The 26,401-nt window shown below is 42.8% G+C and overlaps 2 protein-coding genes across 3 annotated transcripts in view; one reads left to right on the forward strand and one right to left on the reverse strand.

Moving 5' to 3' along the window:
* The window catches only part of cep85l (centrosomal protein 85, like), an 87,481-nt gene extending 83,089 nt beyond the window's left edge, over nt 1–4,392 (forward strand). For both annotated transcript variants that reach the window (XM_046298365.1, XM_046298363.1), the window contains exon 13: nt 1,616–4,392. In XM_046298365.1, coding sequence (XP_046154321.1) covers nt 1,616–1,779 — 164 coding nt within the window. In that variant the 3' untranslated portion in view covers nt 1,780–4,392. The remainder of the gene's footprint in view (nt 1–1,615) is intronic.
* Nucleotides 1,875–24,910, reverse strand: si:dkeyp-114g9.1 (uncharacterized protein LOC555399 homolog). Its single transcript, XM_046299173.1, is given in 14 exon segments — nt 1,875–1,909; nt 8,153–8,210; nt 8,212–8,298; nt 8,300–8,327; nt 12,043–12,212; nt 20,437–20,492; nt 20,915–21,055; nt 21,058–21,159; nt 22,476–22,556; nt 23,080–23,142; nt 24,267–24,451; nt 24,453–24,502; nt 24,649–24,687; nt 24,689–24,910. Coding segments are annotated over 14 exon segments (1,317 nt in total).
* Nucleotides 24,911–26,401: the final 1,491 nt, after the last annotated feature.

A 26,401-nucleotide genomic window follows, 5' to 3' on the forward strand; every position in this document is an offset into this window, starting at 1 on the left:
TTTTGCTCTGTCATACACTGTCAACTGTGGGACCTTGTATAGACCAGTGTGTGCCTTTCCAAATCATGTCCAATCAATTGAATGTACCACAGGTGGACGCCAATCAAGTTATAGAAACAACTCAAGGATGATCAATAGAAACAGGATGCACCGGAGCTCAATTTCAGGTCTGATAGCAACGTGTCTGTTCACTTATGTAAATAAGGTATATCTGTTTTTTTATTTTTTATACATTTGCAAACATTTCTAAAAACCTGTTTACGCTTTGTCATTATGGGGTATTAATGAGGATTTTTTTTTATTTAATACATTTTAGAATAAGGCTGTAACGTAACAAAATGTGGAAAAAGTCAAAGGGTCTGAATCCTTTCTGAATGTACTGTACTGTATATACAGTACTTGTATGTAGCCATGTCACATGGATAATAGTATTTAATTCAAACAAAGCCTTTCAAGGTTCAAATAGGACTATGAGACACACACAGAGGGATGGGGACTGTTAATCGAATATCCTAATGAACATTAGTATTCAATTACTTGAGAGAGTATTCCTTTAAATATATATATATATATATATATATATATATATATATATATAATGCCTTCAGTATTCAGATATATATATAATGCCTTCAGTATTTTCAACAGCCTTATTCTAAAATGGATAATAAAAAATAAATGCTCAGCAGTCTATTGACTAAATGTTCTGAATACTTATGTAAATGTGATATTTCTGTTTTTTTACTATGGGCTATTGTGTGTAGATTGATGAGGGGAAAAAACGATTTAATCCATTTTAGAATAAGGCTGTAACCTAACAAAATGTGGAAAGAGTCAAGGGGTCTGAATACTTTCCAAATGCGCTGTACTGTGAAATTCTTCATTAAATAAAACAGCAAACTTTTGAATGTAGTGTTTATGACGTGCATCCCATAAAACATTTTTGCTTATTTGCATCAATTGTATGATATATAACCTATGGCAGCAACAAGTGTGTCTAACTAGTGTGAGTATGGCTACTTTCTCTCTCCCTCCCAACAGGCCCCTGTCCTTCCCCCGCCCTGCTGTACAAGCAGAGCAGCATCGTCTATGCTGTCGCACATCAAACAAGAAAAAAGTTTCACGAAACACACATGTATTCTGACTATCCGGATATCCGAGAGAAAAAAAAGTCCCAATATTATTCTAATAGTAGCAATATTTCAAATGCCCATCCCTAGCACATACACAGTATACACTCTCTATACTCACACACTGAACAGGGCCTTTCACACAGCCGCAGTATAATTAAGCAATACGGCTCGAGGGGGTGTGGTATATGGTCAATATACTGTGGCTAAGGGCTGTCCTATATTGGAAATATACTGGTTACCGACAGAATTAGAGCAATCAGCATTCAGGGCTTGAACCAATCAGTTTCTAATAAAAGAAATACACACACCTGCCAAAACATACTCATACACTTACTATCTCACACTCCCTAAGTCACACACTTGCTGCTCGTTGAAATCCTGGATTGGTAGATGTGTACTAGAGCCCAGCAGATTTCAGCATTGCCTCATTGATGTGATCTCTACTTCCTGACGGTGTATTTCCCTCTCTTACCCCCCCATAGCGATGAGCATGTCAGGGGAGGAGAATGACAACTCCCTGGTGGAGGACAACTTGCGGGCCAAGCTGCTGGAGGTTGGCCAGCTGAGGAAGGACATTGACGACCTGCGCACTGCCATCTCCGACCGCTACGCACAGGACATGGGCGACAACTGTGTGACGCAATGACAATGACACACCCGCCATGAGGGATCCTGACCGCCCCTCTTCTCTCGTCACTGCACAGCATCAGCATGCCCACCTCCTTCTCCCTCTCCCCAGGGCTACTGTTTCACAGCCAGTGAGGACAGGACGAATCCTGATTGGAGGAAACCCAGGAAGAACAGTGTTTAAAAAAAGGGAATAATAAACCTGGTACAGTGTGACGCGGCCGTGAGGTTTTTATCCAGTTCTACGTGATGGAGGTATCTATCACCAGTGTTCTGAACGTAGGACCAAGCTGTGAATCAAGTTTACAAGGAACAGTCTTTTTTTTAAATAGGATGTTTTGATTTTTCAAATGTTGATCGTGCTTCCTGTGTACTAGAAAGAATTCCAACATGACCATGTACATTGCTTCATGCGCATAGACTTATTTAAACCTGGAGACCCCTACCCTCACAGATGCACAGAAGGTAGTAGGAGTGTGTGAGTGTATGCGTGTGTTGGTGTGTATTTGGCCCCTCCGACACAATCACCAGCCAGTAGGAAAATGACTCTCACTGCTGCTCTGTCAAGTGCCTCTGTGTGACAGCTTCTCCAGCAATCAGCTGTCCCCTTCCTAAGTCGTCTCCAACGGCAACCAATGGCTCCCCTCTCACACATCATCTCCACAACGCGTGTCGTCCAAAGACATTGTCCCCAAACGTCCCTCTCTCTCAGCTGCTGCCCGTAGTCGCAGGTCGACACTGCATAGTGGCACTTCTTCCTTTCACAACATATCCACGGCATTGTGGTGTTTCCGGTTCCTTTTTAATATGGGTGTTTCTTCTGTGTGAGTTCAGCGATGTGAATAGCACTCCCAGACTGGTTATTAGGATAGCTGTGTTGATACGGAAATGATAGCATGGCAATTATACCCTCAGTTATATTATTGGCGGTTGTTGTATTGTTGTTGAATATCTTAAGCAATATATTAGCCCATCAGGTAATATTCAGGTGTCTTTCTAACCAAATTAAATTCAGGAATTGTTTTTCAAAGTTAGGAATCTCCATGGTAAGGTCAGGGCTCAGTACCGTGTCCTCTGAGTTCCATAGACACCTATTTGATTAAGACAGTAAAACAAATGCAAAAACAACCGAGGGCAAAATTGACAAGGCACTTCTACAGTCTAGACCTTCAGAACATTACCCACTGGGATTTGACTGAGCTAGTATCCATCCAGTCAGTCAATATAGGAGCACATAATATGTCAAGGTTACTGACCACTCTACTCCTCCAAACCTCTTCCACACAGTAGAGGGAACTCTTTAGTATATTGGATTCATGGTGTGATCGTTGGTTCACATTCTCCTGTTTTACTTAATTGATTGTTTGCTGTCGTTCCCACTATTTGTCCTAGGAACACTCCTCGTGCTTGATCTTTAACTAAATGGGAAGTGAATTGACTGTTTGCTACAAAGTGATGAACGTTATTATACATGTTGTTTTAAAAACGATCTACAGATACTGTCATTCAGCCTGGTAATAAGTTGGTCAAATTTACAGTATCCATTTTCATAGCTTAATTTATTGCATGTTTAGAAGTGACATGTTTTAATGTGGACTTAAGTCAGTGTTGTGTGCGAAGAACAATTTGCATGGGTAGGGTATCCTATTCTACTGTTGTATTACCGCTCTTAAAAAGGAAACGTGTACAGTATGAGCTATGTTTAGAAATGTTTTGGTAGGCTATAAGATATGGAACAAATGTTTTGACTATGTTCCAGTCGAGCCGACATATGCAGTCTCACGAACGCTGAACCGCAGTCTAGCGTGATTGTAATTTAAAAGCAATGTTTCTGCGTTCACAGTAAACCCTGCATACGTTGGCTCAATCGGAAATGGCTTTTACATTTCAGCCGTACTATACTGCCGATCTGCCACGATACCGATTTAATCTAGCCCTAAGTGGTACATGGAAACTGTAAAATACTATGCAATGTCCCATGCACCAGCCAGCGCCTCACATTGAGTTATCAGCAGCAGATATGAGATATTGTTCATCTGTGCCTTTACAAATCTATGCAGCAGATAAGAGCTCCTGTATGTTCCTCCCTATTGACATGAATCGTGTCTGGAGACATGTAACTATTCTGCATGTATGCATCCAATGTAAATAGGACTCTCTGACAATGTATGGTTACCATCTTACATTGTACTGTCTGTATGTATGTTGCTAAGCAATAGCCACAAACAATGCATACATATCCACTCAGGTAAATAAAGACCATAGCAGGCTCTTGTGGAACCTGGATGTACTCGGATGCACAGAACGGTGAGGCACTGTAAGTATAGCATCCATTGTGACGGTGTAAGTCTATGGTGAGACTGGCGTTGGTCGACTCATCCAAAAGGGAAAGGTGTGGTTGTCATGGCTGTCTCTCTGTGCACTGTGGACTGTGAGCCACTGGTTGGCTTTATTGTACGTAGGATTATTTCTGTGGTTTATACATGTTTTAAGCTTTTAGTTTTGCAGCTAGATTTTATGAATGCCAAAGGTCTATTTATATATACGATGTTCCTAAATGTATTAACAAGTATTTTTCCATTTGAAATGTTATTTGTACAGATTGCAAATACAATATTTTTCTATAACTGTTGGTATGTGTTCTCTCTAGGCCTCTGTTATAATAATAATAATCAGGTGATTTAGAACCTGAAACAGATCACAGTTCTAGTCAATGAGTCGTTGTGTTTTATTGGTTATACAGCGACCCAGCACTGTCAATCACAGTTCTAGTCAATGAGTCGTTGTGTTTTATTGGTTATACAGCGACCCAGCACTGTCAATTACAGTTCTAGTCAATGAGTCGTTGTGTTTTATTGGTTATACAGCGTTCTGTGGTATTGGTTATACAACGACCCAGCACTGTCAATTACAGTTCCCAGCAGCACTGTCAAATCACTGTCAATCACAGTTCTAGTCAATGAGTCGTTGTGTTATTGGCTATACAGCGACCCAGCACTGTCAATCACAGTTCTAGTCAATGAGTCGTTGTGTTATTGGTTATACAGCGATCCTGCACTGTCAATCACAGTTCTAGTCAATGAGTAGTTGTGTTTTATTGGTTATACAGCGATCCAGCACTGTCAATCACAGTTCTAGTCAATGAGTCATGGTGTTTTATTGGTTATACAGCGATCCAGCACTGTCACACGTTTCTAACCTTTGTCATTCATTGGCCAAGAAATGTTAGCATTTGAAATCTATTTACTACCACAACTTCAATTCAAAAACGTCAAAGTAGTTCAATCCATCTGTTGGCTAAACCCTAATTATTATTATTTTATGATTGAATATTAAAACATACAATCTACCGGCAGTGAAGCAGCTCAACATTTACATTACATTCAGTCATCTAACTCTCCCATCCAGAAGCAACCAGGGTCAACGCCCTACACAAGGGCACGTCGCCAGATCTCCCACCATGTCAAAGACGGGGACCTGAACCAGCGACCTATCGGCCGCCGGCCCAAGCTCCCAATCGCCAGTCCACCAACCCTCCAAGATCCCCCCCCACAGTTCTCCGAGAGCTGCCCCTCAACCATCCGAGACCCACCCCCTCCAAAAATAAATAAATTAAACCTCTCCCTCTATTCCTCACCTCTAACTAGTTTGCATTGGGAAGGCAGATTGCTTTTGATTTAAAAAAAAACACTATCACTTTCACATGTGAACATGCAGAATCCTACTCATTGCTCCACGTGCTTAACATACGTGACTTTTCTTGTCTGCCAGAAATGGGGCACCCAGCTCACACCCGGGGAAAATGGGAAAATGAATGCTATCACTTTCCACCCAGTGCAAACGACACCCATCCGGGCCAGCTTAATAGAATCCCCCCAATACCTCACAGAAACCACAGGCCAACTAGAGGCTAAATGTAAACAAACCCCCAAAAACATGTTAACCTTAGTGAGTGCACGCAAACACCACATCTACCAATCAAAAACGGATACAGCAGGACCATAATATTGGCAGATCCACACGTGTGAATGACAAGGGGAAAAAAGTTAAGCATTTCTACAGCCATTGACAAAGGGAAACCCTCCTAGGAGCACTGAATACAGTGAGAACAGTGTATAAAACAAAGGTTAGCTGCTGTGTATGTGTGTGTGTGTATTGGAAGCATTACATCTGCACCAGAAAGAACACAGACCTGCGAAGCCATTATTTGAGGCTGGTAAACCAGACAAATGGCCCCTTTGGTTGTGTCCGTCTATCACTTGGGTCAGTCAGCCGTGGGCAGGCTCAGGTACTAAATCAAATACAGAAAATGTACAGCATTTTGACAAACTGTCATGGCTGGGGCCGGTGATGGATGGCTGTAGTGCAGCTCAGGGTAAATGATGTCAAACCACTTATATTCAAATACCTCCCACCCTGGCTGCCTGGAGGAAGGGATTTCCCCCTGTTGAAAACAGACTATGATCAAAATCATCATGGTATTCTTAAAGGCTGAAAACCCTGCATTAGCACCACAAGTAAAAATAGTAAGAACCTAAATGAGAAAGGACAACATTGATGAAATCAATAGAAGGAAAACTTAAGACAACCCGTAGCTGATAGTGGGCTTATACTGAGAACAGAGGTTTCTGTAGCTGATAGGGTGGGTATATACTGGAGAACAGAGGGTTCTGTAGCTGATAGGGTTGGTACATACTGGAGAACAGAGGGTTCTGTAGCTGATAGGGTTGGTACATACTGGAGAACAGAGGTTTCTGTAGCTGATAGGGTGGGTATATACTGGAGAACAGAGGTCTCTGTAGCTGATAGGGTGGGTATATACTGGAGAACAGAGGTTTCTGTAGCTGATAGGGTGGGTATGTACTGGAGAACAGAGGTTTCTGTAGCTGATAGGGTGGGTATATACTGAGTCGGACCGAAATGCAGCGTGTTGGTTACTCATGCCTTTAATGAATGAAAACGCGGTACAAGAAATAACTGAATCTAAATACAAAAAACAACAGAACGGAACGTGAAACTAATTACAGCTGATCTGGTGACTACAACACAGAGACAGGTACAAACACCCACGAAATACAAAGCGAACTCAGGCTGCCTAAATACGGTTCCCAATCAGAGACAACGATAAGCACCTGACTCTAATTGAGAATCGCCTCAGGCAGCCAAGCCTATACCACACCCCTAATCAGCCGCGATCCCAAATAATACAAACCCCAATACGAAACACAACATATAAACCCATGTCACACCCTGGCCTACCCAAACATATAACAAAAACACAAAATACAATGACCAAGGCGTGACAGGTATATACTGGAGAACAGAGGTTTCTGTAGCTGATAGGGTGGGTATATACTGGAGAACAGAGGTTTCTGTAGCTGATAGGGTGGGTATATACTGGAGAACAGAGGTTTCTGTAGCTGATAGGGTGGGTATATACTGGAGAACAGAGGTTTCTGTAGCTGATAGGGTGGGTACATACTGGAGAACAGAGGTTTCTGTAGCTGATAGGGTGGGTATATACTGGAGAACAGAGGTTTCTGTAGCTGATAGGGTGGGTACATACTGGAGAACAGAGGTTTCTGTAGCTGATAGGGTGGGTATATACTGGAGAACACTAGCTGAGAACTGGAGAACAGAGGTTTCTGTAGCTGATAGGGTGGGTATATACTGGAGAACAGAGGTTTCTGTAGCTGATAGGGTGGGTATATACTGGAGAACAGAGGTTTCTGTAGCTGATAGGGTGGGTATATACTGGAGAACAGAGGTTTCTGTAGCTGATAGGGTGGGTATATACTGGAGAACAGAGGTTTCTGTAGCTGATAGGGTGGGTACATACTGGAGAACAGAAGGTTCTGTAGCTGATAGGGTAGGTACATACTGGAGAACAGAGGTTTCTGTAGCTGATAGGGTGGGTACATACTGGAGAACAGAGGTTTCTGTAGCTGATAGGGTGGTTATATCCTGGAGAACATAGGTTTCTGTAGCTGATAGGGTGGGTATATACTGGAGAACGGAGGGTTCTGTAGCTGATAGGGTGGGTATATACTGGAGAACAGAGGTTTCTGTAGCTGATAGGGTTGGTATATACTGGAGAACGGAGGGTTCTGTAGCTGATAGGGTGGGTATATACTGGAGAACAGAGGTTTCTGTAGCTGATAGGGTTGGTATATACTGGAGAACGGAGGGTTCTGTAGCTGATAGGGTGGGTATATACTGGAGAACAGAGGTTTCTGTAGCTGATAGGGTTGGTATATACTGGAGAACAGAGGTTTCTGTAGCTGATAGGGTGGGTATATACTGGAGAACAGAGGTTTCTGTAGCTGATAGGGTGGATATATAATGATAACAGGTTTCTGGGTACATTCTGGAGAACCGAGGCTCTACTTTACCTTGGGAGATCCTGGTGTCAAACTCCAGCAGAGGGTAGAGGTTGTCAGGCAGCACCCGTGTGAACCTAGGAGTTCTGCTCCAGGAATATCCAGTGATGGACCAGCCTCTTCCTTTGGAGGAAGCTCTGCACGTGCCCTCGGTACACCCTGCACGTGCCCTGACACTATGTACTGCCTGAGGGATGACCAGAGAGATGCACTCCAGACATTTCTAATGGACATATGGCTAATATGAATGAATATTAAGTAATGACAGAAAATGCATGACAAAAATGTTTTATTACTTCCAAAATGGTCATATTCCTGATCCAAATGAAACACTTAATGAAAGAGTGAAACAAACACAGAAAATCCATTCATGAATAGGTGGGTGGCCCTGAATTGAGACACCTTGGAGTAGCAATGAAAGAGTATTTTCAGTCCATCCAATCTCTACTGTGAGGATCATTATTTTCAAAGCAGGGATGAATTTCACATGATCGAACCACATAGGGACAGGAGAACAACAGAATGTGCAAGAAAACAGAGTAAATGGGTAACTCCATGAAGGCAATTTGTCATCTCTTAGAAGAAAGGGGAAAAAAACTGTACCCAAAGCAACTTTCAGAGAGCTCAAGTTATTCTCTCCACAGTGCCTTAAATTTGGATGAAGCGAATACGTAATGACTCGCCCAGACAGGATGGAGACACTGAATACTAAGGGCATTGAAAATATTACATTGATAATACCATGGTGAAAGATTGTTTTATTCACAAGTGGTTATTACATGTAGTCCTGCAGCCAGTCAGTGTTTAATTTAGACTCCTGTAACTTCAAAAGGGTGCAATCTGTGATTGAAACATCCCTGTTTGGTTTTTTAAAATTAATTAAATGCCTCAAGAATTTAGTTCAACTGTCTAAAGCCATCAGAACCCTGAAAAATAAGCTTGTTTTTATACCTTTGTTTATAATAACCTTGTTAATAAAACACTTTATAGCTTCAAAACATGGTTAAAAATATAATCTCATGGATGGTTCTTGCATTCACAGCTCTGTAGATTAATTTGAGAATGGTCTCCAGGCACAGCCCTAAACTTCTTGCTAAATCTGTGGCGGGGTGTCTGGTTTGAACTATAGATTACCACTTTAAGAAGGCAGGGGGGGAAAAAATCACAATGAGCCTGGAAATATGTAATTCATCCCTGGGGTAAAAGATTCAGGCTCTGAGTTATGGGCTTCTGTTGAACTCCTCTGTATAGGTCGAGAGGATGAGCAGTCTTGAAGTTCAAACATATCATTGACTGACAGTGGATAGTGCTGGGTCCTGTGCTGCAGGCAATGTGTTTGAAGCTACCAGCTGTGCCCTGATTACACAGCACTCCCTCCCCAGGCTTCAAAGCATAGCTAACGAGTTTTTAACCAACTAACAGTATAGCTCCATATTCCCTCTGAATAGCATCTGAAATGCATAAGAGTTAGGCGGTATGCCATGTATACCGTATCCCCGGGGTATTTTGAAATACCCTGGTATGATTTTCAATACTATTGAAAAAAATTACTTTAAATTTTACATTTTAATATATCAATTAAAACAGTCAAAAATATGAAATATAGCTCTGTTGCAAAGAGCAATTTCTCAAGCAAGAATTTCACTGGGACTGTCTGAGAGAGGTCTGAGTCAAGAGGGGAAAACTGAAAACCATCTGTTATTGGTAGAGAGGTTTGGAACTCTTTCTTATTGGTCCATTCACCAATTTCCGGCTGATGATGTCACCAGGCAGGGCAAATCTCCATCCCACTAGAACAGGCAGAAATGTCTAGTAATCTTTTCAAACAGCTCTTATACTAAAAGGGCAGTATCATTTTCACAGTATTATTCCAACCTCAGCGTGGAAATATACATAAAAACACAGGGAAACGTTTGACTGCACTGGGCCTTTAAACTGCAACCACTTATTTGCTTTGACCTCAAAGTGCTTTCACCACACCGTCCCACTAGTTTATATTATAATATGCTTGCATGCACTCATTAGCATTTTACATGTTTGCTAACCGTCGGACTACAGAGGCTCAGTGCAGTCCTGGGATGGCACAAGGACGGTATGACAATCTGGATACCGCTCAAGCCTAACCCTGATTAGTTATCTGGATCTGATTAACTATACTAACTATGCAAAAATATAAACGCAACGTGTACATTGTTGGTGTCATATTTCATGAGCTAAAATAAAATATCCCAGAAACGTTCGACGCACAAGAAGCTTATTTGTGCAAAAATAATGTTTACATCCTGTCAGGACCCGGTTACGAACCCGGGTCTCCGGAGTGAGAAACAGTCACTTAACCAACTGAGCCACGAATAGTCAGCAGAACCCAGAAGATGAGGCAGACACAGCAGTACTTGAGACGGTGTATTTAATGAAGTAAAAAGTGAAGTTCTTCAGGAAAACAATTAACTCCACAACCTCAAAAGGAATCCTACAAGAACAAAGGTAATCCTCCAAGACAAAAAAGGTAAATCCACAAGGTGGAAGGTAAAGCACAAAAAGCCTCAAAAGATACTAAAAAAAAAAAAAACAAGAACAAAAAACAGAATTCCACAAGAGAGTCCACCGGGATCAACAAGAGTTCTCAGAGTACTAGGGCTGGGTGCTAACATACAAACACAGAGCAAAGAACAGAGGAAAACAAAGGGTTTAAATACAATCAGGGGAAACAAGGCACAGGTGCAAATAATAATGGGGATCAAGGGAAAACAAACGGTCAAAAGGCACAATGGGGGCATCCTAGTGACCAAAAACCAGAACAACCCTGGCCAAATCCTGACACATCCCTGTTAGTGAGCATTTCTCCTTTGCCAAGATAATCCATCCAACTGACAGGTGTGGCATATCAAGAAGCTGATTAAACAGCATGATCATTACACAGGTGCACCTTGTGCTGGGGGACAATAAAAGGCCACTAAAATAGGCAGTTTTGTCACACAACACAATGCCACAGATATCTCAGGTTTTGAGGGAGTGTGCAAATGGTATGCTGTCCACCAAAGCTGTTGCCAGAGAATTTAATGATCATTTATCTCCGTCATTTTAGAGAATTTGGCAGTAAGTCCAACCGGCCTCACAACCACAGGCAACGTGTAACAACGCCAGCCCAGGACCTCCACATCCAGCTTCTTCACCTGCAGCATAGTCTGAGACCAGCCACCGAACAGCAGATATAACTATGAATTTCTGCATAAACAGTCAGAAACTGTCTCAGGGAAGCTCATATGTGTGCTCGTTGTCCTCACTATGGTCCACCTGACTGCAATTTGGCATCGTAACTGACTTCAGTGGGAAAATGCTCACTTTCGAAGGCCACTGTCATGCTGGAGAAGTGTGGATGAATCCCGGTTTCAACTGAACTGGGCAGATGGCAGACAGCGTGTATGGAATTGTGGGGTGAGTGGTTTGCTGATGTCAACGTTGTGACCAGTGTTCCATGGTGGAGGTGGGGTTATGGTATGGGCAGGCATACGGCAATTTGAATGCACAGAGATACCGTGACGAGATCCTGAGGCCCGCCAATATCCAGCAATTTCGCACAGCCATTGAAGAGGAGTGGGAAAACATTCCACAAGCCACAAGCCTGATTCAATTCTATGCTAAGAAGATGTGTCACGCTGCATGAGGCAAACAGTTGCCACACCAGATACTGACTGGTTTCCTGATCCACGCCCCTACCTATGTTTTTTTTAAGGTATCTGTGACCAACAGATGCATATCTGTATTCCCATTCATATGAAATCCATAGATTAGGGCCTAATGAATTCATTTAAATTGGCGGATTTCCTTACATGAACTGAAACTCAGTAAAATCTTTGAAATTGTTACATGTTGCATTTTTCTTCTGTGTAATAATCATATACTTGTAGTAGGGCAGTCTGTCGATTTCTTTTCCAGTTGATGGCAGTCTCTTTAGGGTGCACACTTGGGCCATCTGGACCTTGGCCACCTGCCATAACCTCTTGTGCTCCACCAGGGTCTCCTGCATCTCCCTCAGCAGCAGGTACACGCCCTCCAGGGTGTCCTCGTACACCTGCACTCAGTCAATCCCTAATCCATCTGTAACGGTTCTCCTTGTCATCTGAGGAAGAGTTGTCAAGATCGGACCAATGCGCAGCGTGGTATGTGTCCATGTTAATATTTAATAAATCAACTGAACACTGAATAACAAAACAACAAAGAGAGTGAAACGAAACAGTCCTGTAAGGTGCAAACACACAAAACAGAAGACAACTACCCACAAATCAAGTGGGAAAAACAGGCTACCTAAGTATGAGTCTCAATCAGAGACAACGATTGACAGCTGCCTCTGATTGAGAACCATACCAGTCCAAACACATAGAAAACCAAAACTAGAACACATAGAATGCCCACCCCAACTCACGCCCTGACCAACCTAAACAAGAAACATAACAAAGGAACTAAGGTGACACCATCAGACAATCATACAGTGTACTTTAGGAATATCTAACACTACAGCAGCCTATATGCCACTGTCATCCAAGCGAATTCCTAATGCCAAAGTTGTGTTTTTCCAATTCTATACATCAAGTAAACTAGCTGGGAAAAAACAATCCCATCCATAATTGCTCATACAAACCACTAATGTGCCAAATGCCAATATGATTGTATAAATTGTATTGATAACACTGTCCTTGACTGTATCGCTGGCTATTGCTATAGACTACAAGCCTGCAGCTAGCCTGTATTCACACATGAAGTGTAATTGAGTGGGACATGCATTGATATGTCTATAATCCATTTAGCAGGACATTACATGGGTCTAGGCGCTTCCTGCAGCCTGCTCAAGCTGTGACCTGTGAAATCACCAGCACAAAGCTGATGATCTGGAGATGCTTAACGGAAGGAGATGCACACTGATGGAATACTAAAGACACCACTGAATAAATGCCAAAAATGTAATTTGTATACAAGCAGTTTGGCAAAGGAAATGATCATTGTCCTCCATAATGTTGAAAAGAGTCAGGCATCTCTCATCTTTTTATCAATAGTGTTGACAAAAACACGAGTGCTTTCATTTCGGTAGGTGCACTACACATTACACTCCACTAATGTTCCCTGAAATGTAGTCATTTAGAGAGTGACTGCCGCTAGAAACCAACTAATCCCTTACCTGTGACATCGAGTCAGAGACATTTATTCTAGTGTCAAAACTGACTACAAAGTGTAAATAGGATAATTTTGGTCAAAGTCAGTCTAGTCTAAAGCTGAGTTTGAAACTTCTGCATCACGACGAGTAAATTAAGGTTGAGTTTGGATTACAATTAGTCCCCTTTTGCCAAGCTCTACGTGCTAATCACCCATCCCCCCACTTCGCTTCCCTTCATTAAATGGGGCTCAGTTGTTTCATTACCCCCAACCAACGTGTTCAAAGGATCACAGCCATTTGGGACTGAAAAGCCCTACCATGCAATGCATGCCTCCAGCAGGATGCACCAGCCTGGTCTCATAGACTAGTCGTAACATAGTAAATATTAGGGCCTCCCGAGTGGCGCAGCAGTCTAAGGGAGACCAATGAGTGGCGACCAGTAGACCCATGTGGCTTCGACCTTCGCATGGCTCTCGACCTTCGCCTCCCCTGAGTCTGTAGGGGAGTTGCAGCAATGGGACAAGACTGTAAATACAAATTGGATGTCATGAAAAAGCAGTAAAGAAAAACACTAAAATTAGTATGATATGCTAACTTTGGTTTGGTTACTTAAGACAGGTTACTTAAGGCCAAAACGGGTAACGTGGTTGGTCGGGGTGGATGAGTGGGCGTATATCGCAAATGTCTAGCAACCCAAATGTTGCCTGTTTGAAATCTCATTACAGACTATTTACTTTGCATGTTAGCTAACCCTAACCTTAACCACTAGCCCAGCTAACGTTATCCACCTTGCTAGCGTTAGCCACCCTACCTAGCTCAATACAACTCGGATTTGGCTTAGAAACACGATAACATTTCAAAAGGTAAATAATTTGTAGAAAAACCTTTTGTCGTGATTGTGATGTGGCCAGATTGACTTTAGATACAGTAGCTATAATTTTATCCAGCTAACTAAGATAGAGGGGACCACCGTATTTTAGCTAGCTAACATTAGCATTACTAGCTATTTGACAAACTTGTGCGTGATGGGACAAGGACATCCCTGCCGGCCAAACCCTCCCCTAACCCAGACGACGCTGGGCTAATTGTGCACTGCCTCATGGGTCTCCCGGTCACCACTCATGGGTCTCCCGGTCGCGGCCGGCTGGACAGAGCATGGACTCAAACCAGGATCTCTAGTAACAGCAAAATGCAACATCGAAAGTAAATTTGACAACATAATAAACATAATATTTTCTACCAATTATGTTCATCCACTCCAAGTTAGCAATTGTAATCTAGACAAAACAGTCATTATTATTCTCTGAGGTGCAAAGCTTATTTAATGCACAAATAAATATTGGCTGAAACTATGGTGGTACTAGCTAACTCATGTGACTACAACAGTGTACTAACTAGCAGCAACAAACTCAAACCAACACAGGGCCATAGCAAAACACGTCACAGTTGGTTGGTTGCAAAGTGTAACAGCATCTGTTATGCAGGTGAATGAGGACCCAAAAGCGACTTGGCGAAAACAGAGTCTTTAATCCAGTAAAGTAAATTTACAATCATAAGGCATAATTCCACTCGTAATGACGAGAACAGACTGGAGACTCGATCAAGAACTGCAGGTTGCCTCGGGAAGGCACTTGAACGTAGCAGACTCAGACACCTGCTCACCACGCAGCATCTGAGGGAAACACGACACGACAGGGCGATACACAGACACAGCACGGTGAACAATAGACAAGGATCCGACAGGGCAGAAACGGAAAACAAGGGGAGAAATAGGGACTCTAATCAGGGAAAAGGATAGGGAACAGGTGTGGGAAGACTAAATGATTGATTAGGGGAATAGGAACAGCTGGGAGCAGGAACGGAACGATAGAGAGAAGAGAGAGAGGAAGGGAGAGAGAAAAAGGGGAACGAACCTAAAAAGACCAGAAGGGGGAAAATGAACAGAGGGAAAAGCAAAATGACAAGACAATCTAAGACAAAACATGACAGTATCACTGGCCTGAATCTAATCCAATCTGGAGCTAGTCTGTCTACATCTGTAAAGCATAGAATTAGCTTCTAAACCAGAATACGTTTCTCAAGCATGGTTTATTATTGAAGGATGATGACAATCATTTAACCTGTTTTTCTATTAGACAAAATGGACAGTTGTGTGCCAGAGTGATCCCCTGGTCATGAATGGATGCTGGGACCTAACAGACGCAGCAAAGGTGGGTATCATAACATGTCCAGCAATGTGATTGCAATGGTTTAGCAACCTCAAAATCATTTCATTCACTGTTCACTTACCATGTTCACAGCTTGTCAAGCAAGACCTCAGAATGAAAGTGTGAAATGTGACAAGTACCCTTGTGACACTGCCTCCATTGTTGCCAGAGTCTCCCTTAACTCCAATGAAAAGGACACATCGTCACGAGGTCTCTGATAGTGACCAGAGTTACTACCTTGATGAAAGACTGCTTCATCGACGACAGGTAGTGTGTTATGTGAAAAGTTGTATTCAAAGATACAATACCCAGCTTGATAAAATAGTAGGCCAATTCCCCAGCCAAGCAGATACAACTAGTAGTCATTTTGGTTGTGAAGTGCATTAGCGTTGTCCTTTCTTTAGAACCAAAATGCAATTTACCACTTGGCTGTCTAATATAAATCACCTTGTCACAGATTCTCCCAGTCAACACCACCTCATAAGATTGCCTGCTGCAGTTGTTCAAGAGATACCAGTTTGAGCCGAACATGCAGCACAGAGACGACCAACAAGGAGGCCCTCATCAGCATCATGCAGACAGGCCCTCGCTGTGAGCATTCCTAGGAATGTTGGCAAGTATCCGGCCAGCGGCAACAGCTTTCACAGGGTCATCATTTGTAGAAATACAGAAGGTAAACCACTTCATTTGATACATTTGATAACCCAATTGTGAAACAATTGATGTAAACTGACATTTGTTGCTTATTTTCTACTTCTTGGGTGCATATAACGTCCAGGGCATAACCTAGTCTGGTAGAACCAGCCTGATTGCTGTGTTCAACATTCTATTTCACTGCACATTTATGGTATCTGGAGTGAAACAGAAAGGTGAATGAAGCGATCAGGTTGGTTCCCCCAGGCTAATCATAACCATTATTGATCAGTGGTGTAAAGTACTTAAGTAAAAAATACTTTAAAGTACTACATAAGCAGTTTTTTTGTGGTATCTGTACTTTATTTAACTGTTGATATCAACTTTTACTTTTAATTCACTACATTCCTAAAGAAAATAACTCCATATATTTTCCCTCGTTACATGTAGAGGGCTTAGCAGGACAGGGAAATGGTCCAGTTCACACACTTACCAAGGGAACACGTGGTCATCCCTACTGCCTCTGATCTGGCGGACTCACTAAAAACAAATGCATAGTTTGTAAATGATGTCTGGGTGTTGGAGTGTACACCTTGGCTATCCGTACATTTTAAAATCAAGAACATGGTGCCATCTGCTTTGATTAATGTAAGGGATTTCAAATTATTCACACTTTTACTACTTAAGTATATTTTAACATATACATTTACTTTTGATACTTAAGTATATTTAGAAGCAAAGACTTTTACTCAAGTAGTATTTCACTGGGTGACTTTCACTTTTACTTGAGTAACTTTCTATTAAGGTATCTATACTTTTACTCAAGTATGACAATTGGGTACTTCTTTCACCACTGCCACTGATCATGTAAATCAGTGTTCTGTCTGGTCTGGTCTGGTCTGGTCTGGTCTGGTCTGGTCTGTCTGTCTGATCAGTATCTTTGAGGAGGGGCCAGGAGCTGATCTATGCTGCTATAGCCATCACTGGGGGCTCTGGCAAAGAACTCACCAACGTTTGTCAAAGTCCAGACTGACAGACGGGCTTGATACCGATGTCTCTAAATGGAGATAGACCTGGCAGAAGGCATCACATTTTTTACTAGACAACTTTTACTTAGTCCTTTCTTATTATTGAATTGAATGGTATCAGTCAATATGGAGAGGGAGCAACCCTGTGTATTCTGTACCAGGATCAGGTATCAGTCAATATGGAGAGGGAGAAACCCTGTGTATTCTGTACCAGGATCAGGTATCAGTCAATATGGAGAGGGAGAAACCCTGTGTATTCTGTACCAGGATCAGGTATCAGTCAATATGGAGAGGGAGAAACCCTGTGTATTCTGCACCAGGATCAGGTATCAGTCAATATGGAGAGGGAGAAACCCTGTGTATTCTGTACCAGGATCAGGTATCAGTCAATATGGGGAGGGAGAAACCCTGTGTATTCTGCACCAGGATCAGGTATCAGTCAATATGGGGAGGGAGAAACCCTGTGTATTCTGCACCAGGATCAGGTATCAGTCAATATGGAGAGGGAGAAACCCTGTGTATTCTGTACCAGGATCAGGTATCAGTCAATATGGAGAGGGAGAACCCCTGTGTATTCTGTACCAGGATCAGGTATCAGTCAATATGGGGAGGGAGAAACCCTGTGTATTCTGTACCAGGATCAGGTATCAGTCAATATGGAGAGGGAGAAACCCTGTGTATTCTGCACCAGGATCAGGTATCAGTCAATATGGAGAGGGAGAAACCCTGTGTATTCTGCACCAGGATCAGGTATCAGTCAATATGGAGAGGGAGAAACCCTGTGTATTCTGCACCAGGATCAGGTATCAGTCAATATGGAGAGGGAGAAACCCAGTGTATTCTGCACCAGGATCAGGTATCAGTCAATATGGAGAGGGAGAAACCCTGTGTATTCTGCACCAGGATCAGGTATCAGTCAATATGGAGAGGGAGAAACCCTGTGTATTCTGCACCAGGATCAGGTATCAGTCAATATGGAGAGGGAGAAACCCTGTGTATTCTGCACCAGGATCAGGTATCAGTCAATATGGAGAGGGAGAAACCCTGTGTATTCTGCACCAGGATCAGGTATCAGTCAATATGGAGAGGGAGAAACCCTGTGTATTCTGCACCAGGATCAGGTATCAGTCAATATGGAGAGGGAGAAACCCAGTGTATTCTGCACCAGGATCAGGTATCAGTCAATATGGAGAGGGAGAAACCCTGTGTATTCTGCACCAGGATCAGGTATCAGTCAATATGGAGAGGGAGAAGCCCTGTGTATTCTGCACCAGGATCAGGTATCAGTCAATATGGAGAGGGAGAAACCCTGTGTATTCTGCACCAGGATCAGGTATCAGTCAATATGGAGAGGGAGAAACCCTGTGTATTCTGCACCAGGATCAGGTATCAGTCAATATGGAGAGGGAGAAACCCTGTGTATTCTGCACCAGGATCAGGTATCAGTCAATATGGAGAGGGAGAAACCCAGTGTATTCTGAACCAGGATCAGGTATCAGTCAATATGGAGAGGGAGAAACCCTGTGTATTCTGCACCAGGATCAGGTATCAGTCAATATGGAGAGGGAGAAACCCAGTGTATTCTGCACCAGGATCAGGTATCAGTCAATATGGAGAGGGAGAAACCCAGTGTATTCTGCACCAGGATCAGGTATCAGTCAATATGGAGAGGGACAAACCCTGTGTATTCTGCACCAGGATCAGGTATCAGTCAATATGGAGAGGGAGAAACCCTGTGTATTCTGCACCAGGATCAGGTATCAGTCAATATGGAGAGGGAGAAACCCTGTGTATTCTGCACCAGGATCAGGTATCAGTCAATATGGAGAGGGAGAAACCCAGTGTATTCTGCACCAGGATCAGGTATCAGTCAATATGGAGAGGGACAAACCCTGTGTATTCTGCACCAGGATCAGGTATCAGTCAATATGGAGAGGGAGAAACCCTGTGTATTCTGCACCAGGATCAGGTATCAGTCAATATGGAGAGGGAGAAACCCTGTGTATTCTGCACCAGGATCAGGTATCAGTCAATATGGAGAGGGAGAAACCCAGTGTATTCTGCACCAGGATCAGGTATCAGTCAATATGGAGAGGGAGAAACAGTCAATATGGAGAGGGACAAACCCTGTGTATTCTGCACCAGGATCAGGTATCAGTCAATATGGAGAGGGAGAAACCCTGTGTATTCTGCACCAGGATCAGGTATCAGTCAATATGGAGAGGGAGAAACCCTGTGTATTCTGCACCAGGATCAGGTATCAGTCAATATGGAGAGGGAGAAGCCCTGTGTATTCTGCACCAGGATCAGGTATCAGTCAATATGGAGAGGGAGAAACCCTGTGTATTCTGCACCAGGATCAGGTATCAGTCAATATGGAGAGGGAGAAACCCTGTGTATTCTGCACCAGGATCAGGTATCAGTCAATATGGAAAGGGAGAAACCCTGTGTATTCTGCACCAGGATCAGGTATCAGTCAATATGGAGAGGGAGAAACCCAGTGTATTCTGCACCAGGATCAGGTATCAGTCAATATGGAGAGGGACAAACACTGTGTATTCTGCACCAGGATCAGGTATCAGTCAATATGGAGAGGGAGAAACCCTGTGTATTCTGCACCAGGATCAGGTATCAGTCAATATGGAGAGGGAGAAACCCTGTGTATTCTGCACCAGGATCAGGTATCAGTCAATATGGAGAGGGAGAAACCCAGTGTATTCTGCACCAGGATCAGGTATCAGTCAATATGGAGAGGGAGAAACCCTGTGTATTCTGCACCAGGATCAGGTATCAGTCAATATGGAGAGGGAGAAACCCAGTGTATTCTGCACCAGGATCAGGTATCAGTCAATATGGAGAGGGAGAAACCCTGTGTATTCTGCACCAGGATCAGGTATCAGTCAATATGGAGAGGGAGAAGCCCTGTGTATTCTGCACCAGGATCAGGTATCAGTCAATATGGAGAGGGAGAAACCCTGTGTATTCTGCACCAGGATCAGGTATCAGTCAATATGGAGAGGGAGAAACCCTGTGTATTCTGCACCAGGATCAGGTATCAGTCAATATGGAAAGGGAGAAACCCTGTGTATTCTGCACCAGGATCAGGTATCAGTCAATATGGAGAGGGAGAAACCCTGTGTATTCTGCACCAGGATCAGGGAACTCCCGTTGTATATGGGACACCACACGACCACTGGCATGTTTGCCAAGATAGCCCCATTACCACCAGACAAAATGCCGATAGGCACAGTATCTGTATCAGCTGGGAATGCACTTAACAATTAAGGCCACCAGTGGATTGCACATGGAGAAATAGTTCTCCACCGTCTGAATTCCTGGGAGGAAGGAGAATAGACACTTGGCATGAAAGCCAGTGGCCTTTGTTCAAGACCTGTCATAGTACAACAGATAGCAGAGCAGAACACAGGGTAACGCTCTATAGAAGAGCCTCAGTGTCAAGGGAGAGGCTTATTCATTTCCCTACTCACTGCATCCAATTAATAATGTATAAAGAAGTGATACCATTAACAGTAATAAGTCAAGGTGGTATGATATTATTCTTGGGACATAGAAATTTAAAATAGAATATTTATGAGCACGCAAGAGTGGGTGCCCGTTCTGAAACAAATCCAGAGTAAGCACAAGGTTTGATCCACTCAGCGCAGTCAATCGAATCAGAGTGCCACGACTGCATAACGTTAGCATAAAGTAGAATAAAAGTATAGGGTGAGGCGCAACATCTCAAAGCGTTACTCACCGACAGTGCCGTCGCCCCGGGCCAGTTTCCCACTCCAGTAGTTGGTGGTGATGTGTTAGAGCGAGGCCAGGTAGTGGACGTCACACAGCGTGCCTCCCCAGGATGCCACCTTCCTCTTGCTTTGCTTCCGCCACTGTAGGCCCTGAGCTGCCTGTCGAAGGACAGCGGCTGTTGCCATGAGGTAAAGAGCCACTGGAATCGACACTGGGTGTAATGACTGAACATGGTCTCCAGCTCACGGTGGTCTGGTAGAGAGGGGGGGGGGGGGGTGCTGCCTCAGGGTAGAAACCTTTAGCACAAGTGGATGCACTGCATGTCAAGGGTGAAATTGCATTTATGCTCCAATACATGGATAACGCCACAACAGTCCCCATCTAAATCTAGTGGAGACCAAAAACTACAGGGAACAGGACTCATTTTGAAATGAACACAGATCCATTCCTGTCTGCCACTTACAGAAATGTAGAGTTTGTAAAAATGTATTTTAGGATCATGAAATGGAACATACAGTATACGAGTAAGGGACGCCTTTAGGTCATTAGCTCCCATTAACATTGCCCTGCCTATAGGCCAATGCAGTTGATTTCAGATGGTGTATGAAGGGTAGGACTAGTGCTCCAGTTCGGAGGGTACAGTATAACATAATAATCCGGAGGGAGACAGCTCGGAGACTGAAACCATTTGTGACTAGTTTACGCTCCCCATATCACCAGCCGATAAAAACACTTTGAAGCGACTCAGCAGTGCAAAAAATTGGATAACCTTTTTTCCCCTCAACGGCTTCAATCATAGACAGACTGCCTGTAATAAACCAAAATCCTGCAAGCGGATACAGCTCAAAAGTTTCTCCAGAGTAAAATGCCAATGTCGAGCTTCCCAGTACAGCATTCTAAAGATTGGATATGATGAGTCAGATGAGGGCTCTGCTTTGAGAATTAAATCAACTCATTGCTTACAGGTGTGGTGTCAAACTACTGAAAAAGAACTAAACATGTTTTCTTTATCCATTGGGAACAACCATGTTCCTGGCCAGAATTCACACATAACTTGGCCATAGCCACGTCACAACAGTCACGAGCCTTCATCTGCACTGCCAAAAAGTCCATCTGTATAACAAATCTGGCATGCAGCTCATATCAGGCAATAAAGGACATTACCACCTTTGAATCCCATTGCGTTCACAGTGAATAATCTAATTATAATTCATAACTGGCTGTGGAAAGCAGACTAGGCCTTTAATTGATCCCTGCAAAAGTAAAAAATGGTATGCCCCATATGACCTTGCCTAATAAATGAGGCTGAAACCAATTCACAGTCTTGTGCACGTGCCTTTGGTCACAAGCAAACAAATCTTGATTTTGAAGTCTGTTTAACAATATTTTCCTGTGGATATTTTGTCTCAAATTGACACACAAGTACCAACCTATGGACAATCGGCAAAGTAAGTTCAAATCATTTTAGTCAACATTTGTGTCAGACAAGGGACGTTTAGGCTTTTTCTATGTAAATATGCGTGGTTATGCCTGCACAATGGAAGGCATTGGGATCACATATGACCTACCATAGTTCTGTAGTTGGTTGAGTACATGCTGGAAAACGTTGGCAATGCTTCCGCAATGCTCAAGAGCAGTGGTATGAAGTACTTAAATAAAAATACTTTAAGTAGTTTTTTGGGGTATCTGTACTTTACTTTAATATTTATATGTTTGACTACTTTTACTTCCCTAAATTCCTTAAGAAAATATTGTAATTTTTAATCCATACATTTTCCTTGACACCCAAAAGTACTAGTTACATTTCGAATGCTTAGCAGGACAGGAAAATGGTCCAATTCACGCACTTATCAACAGAACATCCCTGTTCATCCCTACTGCCTCTGATCTGCCTGACTCACTAAACACACATGCTTCGTTTGTAAATTATGTCTGAATGTTGGAGTGTCACTCTGACTATCCGTTAAAAAAAAGATTAAAAAAGAAAATGTTGCCGGCTAGTTTGCTTAATTTAAGGAATTTGAAATTATTTATAATTTTACTTTTACTAAGTACATTTAAAACCAAATACTTTTAGACTTTTACTCAAGTAGAATTTTATTGGGGGACTTTTACTTGAGTCATTTTCTATTAAGGGATCTTTACTTTTATTCAAGTATGACAATTGGGTACTTTTTCCACTACTGCTCAAGAGCCATTCAAACTTCAGCATGTTTCCCTCATCATCATCTTTGTCTGTCAAATAAGAACAAAACACTGTTGCAATATTCAAGTGACAAACATTCCTCCACTACCTTCCAAACTTTCATTCAGGACAATATGTGTGGCAGCAGGGGCGTAGGCCTCTGGAGAGGCAAGCCCAGCCAATCGGATAGGTCTTTACTTGTCAGTGTTCCAAACAGGACATTAGACTTTTTACCTAAACATGCAAACACCATCAGATATAATTCATAGCAAACAGTTCACTGTTTTAATCAGATTAGATTAAATATAATAGAACAGATTAACCGGAATGTCATTCACTCTCACGGGATGGGTTGCCAAAAATATCTAACTGAAAGCCACATATGTCACTGTCCTTCAATAGCTATATGCACCATGCCACTGCTTATTTCATTTGTTCATTTAGCAAGCAAGATAGCTCATAATCCAGTGCATTTTATCACAATGAACACACCTGTATTTTAGCTTTAAAAAAGCCAAATTCTCTCTTAGCCCATGGCAAAATGTGTAGAATAGCGTGAGATAAGATATAAAACTACACATTTTCCTTTGCCCCATAGCAAAATGTTTAGTGTTGCAGGAAATAAGCTATAAAACTGCAAATTGTTCTCTTTGCCCATGGCAAAATATTATGGGTAACAATGCGTCACAATGGGTAAATTAAGGTTGGGTTTTGATTTGAGGATGTACATTTTGCCCACCAACATGGGTGAACAGCTGCGATGATTGTTCTCTATCCAATAGCATAAACAGCGAGACAGACTTGCCCAGCAGCCAGACGTTGTTTACATTAGACAACACATCGCACATTTAGTTTACTTGAGAAATACTGCACCAAACACCTTGAATGTAAAATGTGCAAATAAAACATACTCTGCAAAAACGTCAGATTTCTTGTTCTTAAATTCATTCTGGTGATCTTGAGGAAGTGAACTAGGCTTCCGCATCTACAGTATGTTATTGGGGACAAACATTAATCAAACAGGATCACCTTGAAGACTAAAATCTTGTTTTTCTAATGAGCAACAGAAAAACACATGTTCAGTGGCTCTATAACACAACGGGTGGCCACTCTTTGGCACCAAACTGACAATAGATATAGAACTTTACAACTTCCTGAAAATAAATGAACTCACCTTGGATATGACCTTCCAACACATTCTTCTCAATTCCCAATAAGCTCTCTATGTCAGAGCAGGGCAGTCTCGTTGAGGGCAGATGAAACATTTCCTCCAGAACCAGCCACTGGGTCCAGTGCTTGTGTGATGGGAACGGAATGTCTGCAAACAGCTTCTCCTGGAGTGGCCGGTTACAGTGCAGTCTTGGCTGTGATGGAGCAGTTGGCGGTGACAAACGGGACTCCAAATGACGTCTGTGTAAAGAGGAGAAGCCACAAGTGATGAACGTGAACTTTATTCATTCACAAAAAAAGGATCAGCATATCTTGGTTCCATCTAAAAACATTTACTGAAGTCTAATATATAATATACTAATATATAAAAAAAGGTTTTACATTACCTGTAAGTGTCTTGTCCAGAGTGAGTTGCAGGAACAAATTTCGAAACAAGGTTCGGCAGGTGCTCCCAACCCTCAAGAGAGACGTGGAATCCAGCTGCCATAGGTTGAGAATAAAGACTTTGTCACTCAAGTCTAGTATCCCCGTGTATGAGCTTTCATGTGTCTACTCCCGTTGCCTGCTTTCTTCTTTGACCTCAAACGAGGTCGCGGATTAAAGAGAACACTGTCCCTGCAACTCATTCTCCCATCTCCCGTCGTGCATTTCTGCCACCTGCCATAGTCAGCCATTCTTGTGAGGGATTTAACATTTAAGAACGTACCATTGTTGCAGTCAAAAGGGGAAGTAACCTGGGAATGTCGCACCTGGGTACGGGGAATGCTTGATTGAGTTTGCCCGGCATGCCGTGAGCTACACTACATGACCAAAAAGTATGTGGACACCTGCTCGTTGAACATCTCATTCCAAAATCATGGCCATTAATATGGAGTTGGTCCCCCCTTTGCTGCTGTAACAGTCTCCACTCTTCCGGGAATACTTTCCACTAGATGTTTGAACATTGCCGCAGGGACTTGCTTCCATTCAGCCACAAGAGCATTAGTGAGGTCGGGCACTGATGTTGGGCGATTAAGCCTAGTTCGCAGTCGGCATTCCAATTCATCCCAAAGTGGTTCAATGTGGTTGAGGTCAGGGCTCTGTGCAGGCCAGTCAAGTTCTTCCACTCCAATCTCAACAAAACATTTCTGTATGGACCTTGCTCTGTGCTTGGGGCCATTGTCATGCTGAAACAGGAAAGGGCCTTTCCCAAACTGTTGCCAAAAAGTTGGAAGGACAGAATCGTCTATAATGTCACTATGCTGTAGCTTTAAGATGCCCTATCACTGGAACAAAAGGGGTCTAGCCCGTATCATGAAAAACAGCCCCAGATCATTATTCCTCCTCCACCAAACTTCATATTTGACACTATGGTAGCGTTCTCCTGACATCTGCCAAACCCAGATTCGTCCGTCGGACTACCATGAAGCGTGATTCGTCACTCCACAGAATGAGCTTCAATGGCGGCAAGCTTTACACCACTCCAGCCGACGCTTGGAATTGTGTATGGTGTGCGGCTACTTAGGCTTGTGTGCGGCTGCTCGGCCATGGAAACCCAATTCATTAAGCTCCCAAAGAACAGTTATTGTGCTGACGTTGCTTCCACAGGCAGTTTGGAACTTGGTAGTGAGTGTTGCAACCGAGGACAGACGATTTTTAAGCTCTACACATCTCAGCACTCGGCGGTCCTGTTCTGTGAGCTTGTGTGGACTACCACTTCGTGGCTGAGCCATTGTTGCCACTAGACGTTTCCACTTCACAATAACAGGACTTACAGTTGACCAGGGAAGCTCTAGCAGGGCAGAAATTTTACGAACTGATGTGTTGGAAAGGTGACATCCTATGACAGTGCCACGTTGAAAGTCACTGAGCTCATCAGTAAGGCCATTCTCCTGTAAATGTTTGTCTATGGAGATTGCATGGCTGTGTGCTCGATTTAATACAGCTGTAAGCAATGGGTGAGGCTGAAATAGCCGAATCCACTAATTTGAAGGGGTGTCAACATACACTATACACTGTCAACATACACTATATATGCAAAAGTATTTTGTAAATAACATTCTTAAGCCTGTCCTATGAACCGTTTTCAGCTGTGCTAACATAATTGCAAAAGGGTTTGCTAATGATCAATTAGGCTTTTAAAATGATAAACTTGGATGA

The sequence above is a fragment of the Oncorhynchus gorbuscha genome, linkage group LG14 (assembly GCF_021184085.1).
Source record: "Oncorhynchus gorbuscha isolate QuinsamMale2020 ecotype Even-year linkage group LG14, OgorEven_v1.0, whole genome shotgun sequence".
NCBI lineage: Eukaryota > Metazoa > Chordata > Actinopteri > Salmoniformes > Salmonidae > Oncorhynchus > Oncorhynchus gorbuscha.